The following is a 15,069-nucleotide window of genomic DNA, read 5'->3' as shown; positions in this document are numbered from 1 at the left end:
AAAACGAAAACAAGATGTGACATGACGCGCACAGACAGGACATCAGGTTTAAAGTGCTAAGAAGGATCTGGAATAATGATCCAATGCTATTGATTAATAACAAAATAAATAAATATGAGAGAAGTTCTCCCTGCAAACTGTGACACACCCGGGTGTTCGTTTGAACTTCATTGTTATAGAAGAAGTGACACCAGCCTATCCAGGAGAATAAATACCGTAGAGTTCTGGCATTTAGTTTAGTACATAGACTTACTTTTATTCAAAGAAATACACTAGTCATACCAGAAACCTCAAGTAGGAGCATCGCAGCAGACATGCTCCCTGTGTGAAAACAGACGGCCAGAAGATGCAACACAATCGTCACACGAGTGCAAGTGTTGCCTAGGCTTTAGAATTTCCTTGGAATAAGTGTTTTATGTAGTGCTTTTCTATTCTTAAATACCACTCAAAGGACTTTATACTAAAAGTTAGGTTTACACACACAGACATACATTGCTTCTATATGCTGTGCTTTTCTATTCCCACTATTCACAATTTGATGGATCAGCCATCAGGGGCATTTTAGTTCAGTGTCTTGCCCAAAGACCCTTTGGCATATGGAATGGAGAAGCTGTTGATCAAATGACCAAACTCTCGTTTTTAAACAACTCGCTCTACCTCCTGAACCATATGGGACACCGAAGTAGAGGAAACTAGCACTACAATATCCATCTAACTGTTCTTTTTAATCCAATTTAATGTCACTTAAGATTAATATCCAGTTATTTGCGTTTCATTTTAGTGAAGAGTCTGGTTTATCATTTTGGAAATATATATTCAGGCTCTTAAACGTTTCTGTGTTTTCAGGTTTTGCTTGTCAGAGACAAGTTGCCCTCAAGAGGATAATTATCCCAACAGTCTTTGTATAAAAGTCAATGGGAAGCTGTTTCCTTTGCCAGTAAGTGCTTGTGTTACGGCACAGTTCCAATTTAAGAACAATCCAGATGCCTACGTTTGAAAACTCGATATGTTTTACTCCTGTAGGGGTATGCACCACCACCCAAAAATGGTGTGGAACAGAAGAGACCAGGAAGACCTTTGAACATTACCTCCCTTGTCCGACTCTCATCTGCAGTACCCAATCAGATTTCAGTGACATGGGCCCCTGAAATTGGAAAAGTGAGAAGAAAACTTAATTGGAATCCTTTTTTTTGCTTTTCCTCTTCTCTTTGAATGATTGCATCATATTTGGGCTCAATAACAGTGATTTCTCAACTAAGGTTTTTTGATCCTATGGTTTTTCAGACCTATTCTATGTCTGTGTACCTGGTGAGACAGCTAACATCACCACTGCTGCTGCAGAGGCTGAGGATGAAGGGCATCAGAAACCCAGACCACTCCAGAGCATTAAGTAACTATTGAATCGACCACTATGACACGTCAGTGTTTCCTACAAGATGAAAGTTAAATAGATGTTGAATGCACTAAATGTAAGTTGCTTTGGATAAATGCGTCTGCCAATCAAGCTTGAGCTTGTCACACTTTAGTAGAGGTTTTCACGAGAGCTGCAACAATGATTAATACATTTGTTGATTAACTGAATGTAAAGATTTTAATTTAATAAGCATTTTAGTTATTTCAAATTAAGTAATAATGCCAAATATATGCTGTAAGAATTATCATTTTGATGCTTTGTCACTTTTAATTCTAAATGGAATATCTTAGGGTTTTGGACTGTTTGTAAGACAAAACAAGACAGCTTTTTGTAAGCTTTTTCTTTCTAAAACAAATAATAGATTTAATTAAGAGACTAATCATACAAACTATAGTAAAATGCACATTGTGTCAATACATTGCCTGTTCTCTCATTGCAGCATCAGTGCCACACGCACACACACTTCTCCTCGCGGAATTTTTTTGCAGTGGGGGCAGCACCACTGCTTTGAGGTGCATTTTCTCCACACCGGTCAACAAGCGATTCTGCTCCTCTGCGCTTTAAAGGGATAGTTCACTGAAAAATGAAAATTCACTCATCTACTCATCACTATTCCGATCACTACTCTCTAGTAGTCTCAGAGGTAAACTTTGTTGCAGAATAATCCGATACAATTGAAGTCAATGGCGAGTCCTTCTTCAGACATTATAAAACAGTAAAAACATAACATGCATTCATACTGCTCGTATGGTGTCATCCAAGTGTCCGCAAGCCCGCACATTCATATCCGATTCAAAACAAGGTAATTTACACAGTGTTTTAAGCCTAAATGTCCCCTGAAATCTAACTAAGAGGTGCATTCACGGACCGTCGGACGTGCTAGTTTAGCCACTTCCGGTGGAATTTTAGGCTTAAAACACAGTGTAAATGATGCTGTTTCGACAACACACTTTACCCACTCCTCCATCTGCATAAGGGTGAGTAGATAATGAGTGAATTTTCATTTTTCAGTTAACTATCCCTATAAGTTAATAGAAACTCCCATTGTGTGATAATCTGTGGCAGGAACTTCTCTCCTGTCTGCAACAAATGTGGGTCCCTGTTGCACAAACTGACAATCTCTCTCTCACACACACACACACACACACACACACACTCACACTCAGGCACTGAGGTTGCATTGATAGGCCAGGCATTATAGTGACACTGAATGTACATTTTTCAAATAGTCTGAAGTTCAACATCCAGAGGCTGGCAGTGTGTTTTTATGTTTTTGTGGTCATGCATTTGTATTTGAGGGCACATCAACATAAGATATGATCTTTCTGACACTTTCCTTGTCCGAAATCTAGAGAAATCTGGAGAAATGTAGCATCATCAGATTCCATTAATTCCTTAACTCAAATATGGAAACCAAGTTTCTTGCATAGATGTTCATGACATTAGTGAATGCAGGTAACTGCAGAAAGCTGACTGCATGGCTTTCTGGCAAACTCCCCTAAGGCCGGGCCCTGCAACCATTTGTTTCATGAGACGCTATAGTTTAAGAAGCTATGGTTATCAGTTATTGTTGTCAGTTCTTTACCTTTTGCATTTGGTGTAGTTAATTGTTTCTTGGTGAATGTTATGCCTATTCTATGTTCTCTCTTCTGCTCTCTGTGTTCCAGTTAAAGAGAAGCTGACCGCAGATCCAGACAGTGAAATTGCTACAACAAGTCTTCGAGTCTCACTTATGTGTCCGGTAAATTAAGCATCTGTGTGGAATCTTATGTGATCATGGCAACCCTCAAATTGTTCTGACAGTGTAAATTGTAGACCGTATGGAAATGAATTTGGAACTCTGTATGTATTGTGTCCATGGATCAGATCAGGGTAAGGCTGCGAAAGCATCAGCAGCTGTTGGAAGTCTAAAATCTCAAATGCAGAACATAGTGAAATGCACTAAAAGTGGAGCCGACTGCCAATTTGTTTTTGACTGTACTTTTAAAACTGAAGTCACATTTATTGGTTGTATTACATAACCATTAGGTGTAAGTGTTATTGGTGATAATAGTCTGTTAAATATGTCACTACCAGTATTGACATACAATAGTTTCGTAGTTTGGAAATGGAATTGTGTCAGAACCAAAAAACCTGAAAGTGACAGCTTTTATTCTCTCTATTTATGGCGATTTGGTCCTTAGAAATTACTCAGGTGCGATTGCACCTCATGATGGTCTTGGGAAATGTTGTAAATTAAGTGAGTACAACACTTACAATTTTAAGTGATGCTGAGATCTAAAAGTGGCTGATAATATTCTGCTCTTGTTGTAATGCACAGTGTATGTGAGTGGGTCGTCACTGCTGGTTTTTGGGGCTCTATCACACGTGAATTTGGGATTTGTCAAAATCCACTTAAGTTAGTTTTATAAAGTGTGCTGCAGACTCAAAAAGGTTGCAATTTTTAATTAATCATGGGCATTTTTTGTGTGTAGCAAGTTTGGATTCGGGTGCTATCTCCCATTCCCTTTAAATTATATTTCTCTTACAATGGCAGATTTTCTAGGTAGTAAGAGAGATCACTTCTCGTTTTAGTCATCATGTATGTTTAATGGAGCTGTGCCGTTTATGTAGGTGCATGTTACTCTCTAATAACTCCAGTAATCTGTCTCTCTGTCTGTCTGTGGCTAACATACTGTATCTACATCTCAGTTTCAAAGTTTTACATTTGGCATGTGTATTGTTAAGGTCCCAAGGGCAGTGTCGAATTAGGTGTGATTTGGGGCCTGTCCCAATTCCTCTCTCTTAGTCCTATCCCTAGAAAACAAGTGCTTGCTGGATAGTGTCCCCTCCAAACAGAGTCACAAGGGATAGGTCTAGAAATCTTCCCCTAGGAGTTGGGACACCACTCGCTACGTCATCAGCAGCCAACCAACATTATTGCAGTGACAAACAATATCAACTAACGTTATTATATTAACAACTGTTATCAACCAACATTATAATGTTTTCAGACATGACCTCTGGGTAAAATTCTGAGAATTTGCTTCGGAGTTTACCCGTAGTCTGCCTTTCACACATGCGCAACACAGCGATACGGTTCTCTGCGCAGATGCATTCACAACAGCATCAAATCCTCCGCATTATTCAGGCGAGAGGGGGAGTAGCCAGGTGCAGCAGACAGATGCAGGAAGTGACGTATTAACTCAGCTTCGTAGATCACACAATAGTAGGAGGCGATGGGATGAAATAGTCGGTTTCTCGTTTGCTGGACCTCTCAGTGTGCCTGGTGTCATCAAAACATCTGCTTTACAGACCTCCTACGTTATACTAGGAGGTCGGGCTGATAAAGTCTGTAGAAAGTGCATAGCGTCTTGCTCGGACATTTGCGTTCTCAAGCAAATGTCCGAGCACCTGTATTTTGACCACCTCCGGAGAAAATACAGAGGGTCTGTGGAGCCCGGTGCATGTCTGATAGCAGCTATAGTGACACATCTGACCACTTTGCTGGACAGACTGATCTATTGATCAATATGCAGTCAGCACATTTTCATCGGCTATTTCAATGTATCGTTAGTCATGTCCATAGAAAGCAGTATCCCAGCAGCGAAAAAGTTACAACATGAGTGGGGGAGTTTGCAAAATTTGTGGCTTGTCAACTTTTCAAACTTCATATATGGGACACTGGAGTAACAAGCGTTACTCTCATTGAGACTGTTTACATGCTTGTTTTGACAGCATGAATAGTGATTGTACTGAAATGCTTGTTACAGCGATTCAATTAAATTTTCATTTGCCTCTGGATTATTATAAGATGAAAATAAATGTCATGGTTATTTTGCATCATTTCATACCTGCATCTATGTGCATTTTACCTGTTGATTCGCTTACTCTGTTCGTTAAGCATTTGGGAATTTTCATCTACCCCTTCGTTTTTAGGGTGGAATACACCACTTTTAAAGGGGTGATTGAAGGGCTAGAAGGCCACTACCCCTAGATCACATAGAGAAATGGCACAACACTACCCCTTCACCGCCACATGCAAAATGAAGTGGTAGGGCCAAGTGGTCAAGCTAAGGGATAAATTGGGACAGGCCCATGGTCAAACAATTCAACATCAACTCTTTTGCAGTTTCAAGCTGCTTTCAGACCTACACTGAACTCTATATAATGTCCGGACAGTCACAGGAGGGCTATATGTGAGTTTAAATGTCCGAGTGAGAGCCTCTGGACTTTCTCTTGAGATTCTACAGCCAGTCCCCTAGTAAGAACTCCAGAGAATGTCTGAATGAGCCCATGTGAGAATACAACTGGAGATCCTCTGCAGGATTCAACATGTTCGAGTGTTTGTCTTGATGTTTCCAGCATGCGACAGATGCGAAAAAAAAAAAAAGAATACAAATATCTTAGGCTGAAAAAGTAGTACCTTACACATAGAATACACTGACAAAAATGTAATGAGAGGAGAGCTTTTAGTGATAAGGGCCGACATCTGTGTTGATGTGCTGTAAACAAAACGTGATATCCGCAGCATCGTAAATATGTTACGTCCTCCCACTGCCTGCTGCGTCACCCCTCATCCTGACGTGAGAATCTCCTGCTGCGTTGTTTATTTGTGAAAGGCAAATACCGGAGAAAGTCGGGAGGCAATTGTACGGACATTCTCTGGAGTTCATGTTTGAAATCGACTTCAGAAATAAAGCCACCAAACAGACACTCTCTTAGTCCTACTAGTTATGGAAAGATCCTTCATTCATTTTTTTGACTGACTTAAATGTGTCTTGTCCTCCAGCTGGGTAAGATGCGACTCACAGTGCCATGCCGGGCAGTGACCTGCTCTCACCTGCAGTGTTTTGATGCTGCCCTCTACCTACAGATGAATGAGAAGAAACCCACCTGGATCTGTCCTGTGTGTGACAAGAAGGCTGCATATGAGAGTCTTATCATTGATGGGTTAGTTACAAAAATTAAGCCACACACATACCATGACATAATAGTTGTTGCTGTGGCAGTTGTACAGGTTTTGGCAGATTTAACAGTTAGTCAGGTGCAATAGTCTCATTAAATATTTCAAACAATTTTAACATTTAATATTTATTGTACATTTAAGTAGTGCTGAGTAGCAGTAGCATGTAATTTACATTTTTACTGGTCAAAATTTTATTTTACAGATATCTTTAATTATTGATATCCTTAATTCCTTTTTCACGAGTAAGAGTAGCAATTGCAGATCTCTTCAGTGGAATTTTCACATATTTAAAAAGGATTGTGACTATTACAAATGTTTGTTCCAATTTCAGATATCAACAATGTAATTTTGACATGTCAAGAAACCAATCTACAAATGTTTTCATAATTTGCATGTGCATATACTTTAACCTGGGCTTGCAGCTAAACCTTTCTGTTTTAGCTTATTTTACAAATTAGGGTTTTTTCTAATTTGCTGAAGAGTAACAGCTGTGGATATACAAGGCTTCTACCCCATCAACAGTATGAGGGAAAAATTTGCACAAATGTGAAAATCATTCTTTATTTCTCCTCTTTCAGAGGGCAAAATGTAGATGACAGCTCATCATTGCAGTTATTTTAATGATGCCATCAGTGGCAGGTTACATACTTCAGTTAATGCTGAGAAACTAATTATGTGAAGTGATTTAAGACCAAAATAAAACTTAAGAAGGCTGTGATTTCACCGTCAGATAAATATTTAAAGTCTGTGTAAAGTAGTGAGAATCAGGTATTCTGAGTTTGTCACACCACAAAACAATTTGTCATTAACCACCTGGACAAAGTGTAATTGTAAAAAAAATTCATGAATGTAGGGTTTAAAATCATTTGAAAAAGGATGCAGTATTCTTCACTCTAAAATGCTGGGGGGGTGTCATTTGAAGTCACTGTAACCCCACCTTTTCAAGCAGTCCTAGTTAGGCGGTTTGGTCCACACCAAGGTCCAACTGACTGCTTTCACTGCAAAGATGGAACTGCGACACGTCTCCCTGCCCAATTCCACAGTCTGTCACAGCTGCAGGTGCAGCCTGTTGCGTGTGTGCGATTGTGTGTCCAGTCACACTCCATTCCAATCACAACCCACCCTGTGTAATCTGAACCAACACACAGAAGTGACTATAGCTTCAGAGTGGAGGTCAGATCTTCTGTTTTACCCCTACAAAAAACATGTTTTCGCCGCTCGGGAGCAGACACGACGTCTCAAAGTCAGGAGGAAATCATCTGGTGGATTGTTTATTCCCTACGGACTTTCCTTGGAGCTGGTGGCCGTCGTATGTCCGACAGATTGACCGACTTGACCATCGACGGTACCGTGAGTGCCCTGTACATATTGTTTAGAACGCTGTTGTTAATGACTGCGACACCGACGCTTCTCTTTCTGTTTACTTTTCTGTTTTCCGGTTTATGAATATCCATGGTAAAACTAGATTATTTTTGTTGTATCATTTTTTCGTTACTGGATTAGCTGAACTGTGTTGGGGAGACTGAAGTGGACTTTGCAAATATTCGGATTGAACTCTGCACTGAGACTGTGGGAGACACACCCTCATCTCTTTCCTATTCTTTGGTTATTTTTGTTTATGTAGTTTTATGTGAAGTCAAGTCCAACATGTTCTTTAGCCCAGAGCCCCCACCCCCCCACCTCGCTTTTTCTTACGCACCCACTACAAAACTGGAACCATAATATAACAAATACCTGCGAATGAAAAAGCAGGACCATACACGTAGAAGACAACGACAAAGATATCAAGAGAGTTTGTGGTGATGAGGCAGTGCCTGTGTCGATATAATGTCAACAAAAACGTGATCATATGCAGCGCTTGATGGATGGCTGCGTGTGCAGCGCTTGATGGCTGCACCGCAGATCTGGTGTTGGTTTTGCGGGCGTCTGTTGTTTACACAGGCTGCGTGACTGCAGCAAAGCTGCAATGTGAGGTTTCTGACATGATTTCTGTATTTTCCTTGAATAAAAGTAAATTTCAGAACACTATGCAATGAAGCTGTGCATCTTCCGGTCCTGTGATAACAATCAAAACCTTGTTAAAACAAATGACTAGATCCTGTCAACAGAAACGACAACAAAGTGTTGCAAATATTTATTTTTGTGACATATTCAACAGACATTCAAACTGTGGCACTTCGACCCGCAACACAAGCAGTGAGACTCACTACTGAGACACGCTGCTCACGCAGGCAGTGTGGCAGCTCTGACCTGGTAACATGGGCACCTGAATGAAAAGCCTGTTGTTCCACGTTGAGCTCACGCAGCTAGATTAGCTTAGCTTGTATCACCAGTTATTGCACAATTATCTATGGTGGAGTTTTTTATTCTTCAGTTTATTCTTGGAAATCCTGAACGACTGCTCAGATGTGGATGAAATCAAGTTTCAGGAGGATGGAACGTGGTGTCCCATGAGACCAAAGAAAGAAGCGGTCAAGGTCCCATCTCAGTCAGTTCCAAAAATTGACAGTAAGTATGTAAGTTCTGTAGAAGTTTTAAGCCGATCCAAATGATGAACAAAATTATTTTGGGAACAATCCACATAGAGCTTCGTTGTTGTCCTAAAACTATTTAAATGTTCCTTCATCAACATGAACACACACACGTTTATTATGAGTTAGTCTCATACAAAGTCCTGCTGCCAGAAATACTGGCCAGTTGTTATACAAGGAGAATACATGAACTTTTGTAAAGATTGTAGAAAACAGTGAACTTGAATGCTATGGACAGTAAAAGATAGTCGGATAGAAAGAGGCTAATCAAATTTTGATTGAGTCGTTTGTGGAAGTTGTTGACATTATGTCTTTTATCCTTTGTCTTTTACCTCAGCTCCTTTGCGCCAGTCGTCAGTGGTGCCCCATTCTACTGAGCCCAGCTCCACCAAGAAGGCTGATGTGATTGATCTTACTCTGGAGAGCTCCTCATCTGATGATGATGATGAGGAAGACACAGACCCTCCACTGAAGAAACATTGTGTTTACATTTCCAATAATGAGGAGATGCATGCGAAGGGGTAAGCAATGTTATTTTCTAGAACAAGAGGCAGAGCAGCATGTAGCAACCTTGTTCCCTAAAAGAAACAAAGATTTTTTTTTTCCATATCCATGTTTTAGTCTAAAATATTAAAGCCTCAAGTCTACAATATTAATACAATATTATGGTTGTCAGTATTTTCTATTAAGGGTAAGTTAGAATACAAGTGACAGATGTTTGTTTTTCCTCATCTGAACAGCTACACTGGAGTTTATAGAGATCGCCGATCAAACTAATTAGAGGGAATATCAACTGATACCTGAGCACCCTTATTTTCTATCACTGTTGCCACCCAGTGACATATTTGACAACATTGTAAACCGAAAACGATTTGCTGTTCTGGATAAGATCTGGAGCACATTGCTGCAGACAGACCTTTGTTATGCAGCACCTACTGTTTCGACATAAAGCATGTCATCAGAGATTGCTGTTTTGTCTCAGAGTGTTGACCTACCAGCCCACTGTGCGCATGCCGAATGTCCAGTCCCTGGACCCGACGTATCTGACCTCTACGCTTGCTGACTATGCAGTCCCCTTCCATCCTTCTACTCTGGCTACCATCCCCACAGACATGCAAAGTGAGTCAGCTGGGTAGTATGACTGTCAGTATTGTCAGGAACAAGTGGTGCTGTTATTAAACACTTGTATGTGTCTTATCTTTTAGGTCTGGATTTGTTTTCCTTAATTCAAGCAGATCCTCAGGTATGTTTTTTCTTCTTTTTTTACTATTAAAAGCAGCATTATGCCTGACTGCTAGTTTATATTAATCTAATTAGGAGGCAACAGCAGAGAACAGCCTCAAATTGCTGTTTATAGTGGGACAGTCCTATACTACCTCAGAGAGATTTTATCAAAGCCAAATTCTTTCACACACATTGTAGGATTTGTATAGGTCTAGTCTCCACATTTGCATATGATAAGTGAGTGTCAGTAAAGACTGGCAGTTCCAGCAAAAACTTTGAAAACAGTTCACTGGCCCACTGAGATTTGTCCTGTTATTCCCAAAGGTCAATCCGACTGTGGTTGAGAGATCTTGAGAGTTGAAAGGCACAAGGACAAATTGGTTGCTCTTTTTCTGCTCAACTGGCAGTTAACATTACAATTGCTATGTTTCAGAGAGTTAGTACGTCAGTATGATTTGTCCCATTCGTGATTGTGGTCACTAATTCTATGTTAGCAAGCAGGCACCTGTGTCACATTTGTGTCTGGCAATGTTAAAACAAGTCACACAAGTTTGCCAATTTGCCATTTATTTGGATTGATGCAAAATTCAAAATAGTTTGCCAGATATCATTTTTACCCTGTTGTGTATTGGATGCAGTGTTTGTGTGTGTGTGCTGTTTGATTAGTGATATTGTATACAATAAGTGTTTGTTTTAGTTCAGCTTTGAACAGCTTGTTTTTCCTGCTCAGCATTACAGACCTCAGATGTTCCTGGATAACCTGACCAGCAGTATGCAAAGTGCAGCTGCAGCCAGCACAAGCTCAGCCTTGGTCTCTTCCAGCAGCCACTATGACACCACCACCCACGCCGCCAGCTCCATCCACGAAACCCGGATCATCACAGGTGGAGGTGCTGGAGGAGGAACTGATAGTGGAATATCAGATATCATTTCACTAGACTGAGCCATGTCTCACTGGACCTTTTTAGGCCTGTTTTTGTGGCCTTTTTATCCTGGACATAACATATGATAAACAGGTACATCACATGCTCAATTTTACACCCGAACTGGTATACATGAGCACTTTGATGGCCTCAGCATTTTCACCAGGCATATATTTTTTTGCCCAGTTTTCATCTGCTGCCTATACATTTTTTGATGATAAATAGTCAGCAGTCAATTTCTCTAGACATTACCAATTATTCTTGTTTGGTGTCATGCACTTGATCATTAGATAAAATTTATACCAATTTGTTTACTTACATGAACATGTATGTCTGACTTCAGTCTATTCAATTGTGTGCCTCATTAGCATGGGAGAGAGTCAGGATGAAGGGAAGAAGAACTTGGACTCACACCATGATCTTGTTTCATACATCTTTGCATCTTCAGAATGGTTGGAAGTAGAAAGGCACTTTGTGAAATAGACTTGTGGACTGAACACTGTTGACGGGTTTGTTTCTTTGTTTTTATTGTCTGCTGGCTTTCTAAAGCCCTGTTTTGCCTTCCATTCAACCTGATGGAAGCATGGAAGACTGAGTTTTTAGGCTCATGACATTACAGCTTTCATGTTATACCAATGTTACATTTATTTTTTTGTTCCATTGAAATTTAGACAGAGCAATAATAATTTAACTAGTGTTAATCAAAGTTGTAAATATAGTTCATATAATGATTCCACTTGGTCCATATCACTACTACTCTGCCTCCCAAATTGAGTGTCCTACCTTTGTATCAATTTGTTAGCCAACTGCTCCTATAGGAGTTGTTCAAAATGTAAGAAAATATGACGACATTGTTTTCTTTCGGATTTTCAGATGGACATAAGTCTCATGTTTTAATGCTGCCTTCAAATGTGGTTGTGGCTTAAAGTACATGTGAACGCCCCCCTTTTGATGTATTTACAACATCGGGAGGCCAAAGAAGTTATTTTTTTTGTTGAATGGAAAGTTTGTCTTGAAATTTGTTGTTTAGTCCTTTGTCTGAATTTTATAATATGTTGAAGGAAAATGTTAATATTCCAACAGTTTTCATCTGTCATTATGTCAGTACATTTCCTACAATGTTACACGTGTGCCAGCTTGCTTAATTGTTAGCCTCTGTGGCCTCTAGACATTGACAGTTATGTTAACATGAGCCTCCATGTTTTTATCGCCTGGCAGCATTGTTCTCAAGAACACTTGAATGCCAAGCACACTATGTACATGACTTCCCACATTGTATCCACAAGCTCACAAGTTCCATGTGAAGGCAGCATATGTACTGAGCTGGAGTCTGTGATTAGCCCAGCTTAGCATGAAGACTGAAAGCAAGGGGAGTCAGCAAGCATGATTGTCCACAACACAAAATTATGATTAACAACACCAGATAAGCTCATGTTTCTCATTAGTTTGCTCCTTACTCAATTATAAATGTAAGAACCATACTTTGTTTTTCTACTGGGATTTAGGTGCTGCCCCTTGCTAGCCATTTCCCCCTGTTACCAGTGCTCATGCTAGACCAAACACATCCAGACTCAAACTATGTACTTAACTCAAAGACATGAGATCCATATCCATCATATCATCTATTTCTAGGAAATTGTCTAAAAGTGTATTTCCCAAAATACTGAACTGTGTTTGAACATTTTCTGACAAATGTGTGTATCAGCTTTGACAAGTATGAAACTGTCAGAGAATTTTTAGATCACGTGAAGTATGAAGATAATGCTGCCAAAATTCTGACTTACTTGCCTTCAGTTAAAAGTCCACTTTGTAAATCTTCTGGACGTTGACCTCTTCTTTTTGCCCGGGGTTGAATGTTAATGATGCTTTATGTTCTCAATAGACATGATATGGACATTTGCTTAGCATTAACATCTACACAACAGTAAGAAGCAACATACAGGGCAGCTACAAAACTACATAATCTGGATCGCTTACTGTTTTTATGGACTCCAGCCATGAGTAGCTCAATCTCAGGGAACTACACTGCTATTCTGGGCTTGACAAATTCATTGAAGTAAAGTACAGACACATAAATAACACTTTCGAGAAAAAGAAAATAAGTCACTTGTTTAAGGAATAGGTTTGATTTATGTAAACGTATCTGTCTGATGATTCAGTCTCCACAAAATTTAGCTTATGCTTTGAAAAATGCTATTTACATTTTTCAGAGTCCATTTTACTTTGTATAATGCACACAAAGGAAAGAGTCTTGAATTGAACTAGTATGAAAACTGTCAGTAAAGATGTTACTAGATTACATTCACCTTCATTATAATGGTATTAAGGCCCAAATCTGAACGACTACTTAAAATCTGGATATCTAATACCAAATCTGTCTGCATGAAGACATTTTGGAAGGTGAGAAAATTATTTTTAGTTTTGGTCAACCAACATGAAGCAAGTATAATTGTGTAGTAAGTTAAACAAAGTTCAGCAACACAATCAAAGTCTTTCCCCACATGTGCAGCACCTTTATTAGTGGAGAGTTTGCACAGAGGCTACCGTTTTACTGACGAGACCATTACCTGCAGGCAGATGTTGGTACTGTAGATCTATGTGTTACCGTGTTATTTTGGACTCTTAATACTTTGTAGACTTTGAAACACAATCCAGAACAGTACCATGTTTCATTTCTGATGCCATCTTGACAAACTCCGAAAAAGTACTTTTTTTATTTTGTTCGAATAGTTATTACAGAATGATTCATTACGAATTTGTTTTTGTTTTCTTGTGTCTGTGAACCTGAGGCATTTTGAGCCTTGGTAATGTATCGGTATTTTTTATGATTAAACATTTTCTTTTCTCTATTCAGTTATAAATCTGTTGCCCTTGGAAGTCTTGCAACAAGTGTTATTTTCAGGAAATGATGACATGTCTGTTTGACCCAAATGCTGTCTTGTCAGATTAGAGGGTTTAAATATCAGTTCAGTCTGGTTTAGAGAAAGTTGACAAAGTAAAGGGACAGCTCACTTAACTATCCAAATGTGTTTTTTTTTTTTACTTAGGGACTTGCATTCCAGTCAAACCAAAAGAGATTTGACCAGACAAAGAAAAGGGCTCCTCTCTTATTCCACAGGGGGGCAGTACAACCTCAGTCAGTGACACACACCACTACTCTTAACACTGAAACAGATACAATTTGTACATTGGTGAAATAAGCCCAAACCACACATGTTATATGGAATGTCATGCAGTGATGTTTTTTTTATTTTATTTTTTCTTCTATTCATGTCGGTCCAAACTAAGAACTAACATCTAACGTTTGTCATTATGGTCTGACAGACATGGCTGATTCAGATGAGCTGAAGTCAGAAACTGTACAACATGATCAGTAGCTTTCTTCTATACTTTGACATCAACATGAACTAATGCCTCTGATTGGATGAACACATCAATCACTAGGCAACTTTGTACAAAGACTAAATTAATATAGATTTTGTAAACTAGAAATTTCATCGTAAGATATTTTGAATGTGTGCTTGCTGCCGGCTCGAGAGAAACTCTTTCATTTTGAGAGACAGAGACACACACACACATACACACACACACACACAAGCACAAGCATATACGCATTCCAACCACCTGAGCTAAACAAACAATGTTGCTGAACAGTTATGAAAGTTGTTCTGTTAAAGACTTCAACTGTTCTCTATGCTGGCTTCTTGAGAGAGAGAGAGGACTCGGTATACAAACATACAAAAAAACTAGAATCAACAAACTTTAAAGATAAATAATACTGAATATACTGATAAAATTAAATAGTAACAAAATAATTTCAGTAATCAACTATTGCAACAATACTTTCTTTTAAAACTATTTACACTAAAAGGATTACATCATTTATTTTTCTGACCTCTTCCTTCGCATCTCAACCCACCGTAGCGGTGCCATCCTCACTGGAACACAACGCTCATCCACAGCCTGTTAAATATACGAGTATATCAAAATGAGAAAAACAATATCAGACACAAAAGTAACAAATTTGTC

At 39.2% G+C, this 15,069-nt stretch overlaps 2 protein-coding genes across 4 annotated transcripts in view; one reads left to right on the top strand and one right to left on the bottom strand.

The window, feature by feature from the left end:
• Window positions 1-13,889, top strand: part of pias2 (protein inhibitor of activated STAT, 2) — a 29,628-nt gene extending 15,739 nt beyond the window's left edge. For both annotated transcript variants that reach the window (XM_035165572.2, XM_035165573.2), the window contains exons 5-14: window positions 847-937; window positions 1,024-1,158; window positions 1,285-1,390; window positions 3,082-3,155; window positions 6,186-6,346; window positions 8,737-8,870; window positions 9,231-9,414; window positions 9,876-10,012; window positions 10,099-10,136; window positions 10,848-13,889. In XM_035165572.2, the coding sequence (XP_035021463.1) occupies window positions 847-937; window positions 1,024-1,158; window positions 1,285-1,390; window positions 3,082-3,155; window positions 6,186-6,346; window positions 8,737-8,870; window positions 9,231-9,414; window positions 9,876-10,012; window positions 10,099-10,136; window positions 10,848-11,060 (1,273 nt within the window). In that variant the 3' untranslated portion in view covers window positions 11,061-13,889. The remainder of the gene's footprint in view (window positions 1-846; window positions 938-1,023; window positions 1,159-1,284; window positions 1,391-3,081; window positions 3,156-6,185; window positions 6,347-8,736; window positions 8,871-9,230; window positions 9,415-9,875; window positions 10,013-10,098; window positions 10,137-10,847) is intronic.
• zfr (zinc finger RNA binding protein) overlaps window positions 1-15,069 on the bottom strand; it is a 1,162,720-nt gene that overhangs the window by 543,212 nt on the left and 604,439 nt on the right. The window lies entirely within an intron of this gene.

The sequence above is a fragment of the Hippoglossus stenolepis genome, chromosome 9, assembly GCF_022539355.2.
Source record: "Hippoglossus stenolepis isolate QCI-W04-F060 chromosome 9, HSTE1.2, whole genome shotgun sequence".
Lineage (NCBI taxonomy): Eukaryota > Metazoa > Chordata > Actinopteri > Pleuronectiformes > Pleuronectidae > Hippoglossus > Hippoglossus stenolepis.
This window is presented reverse-complemented; position numbering and strand designations above follow the sequence as displayed.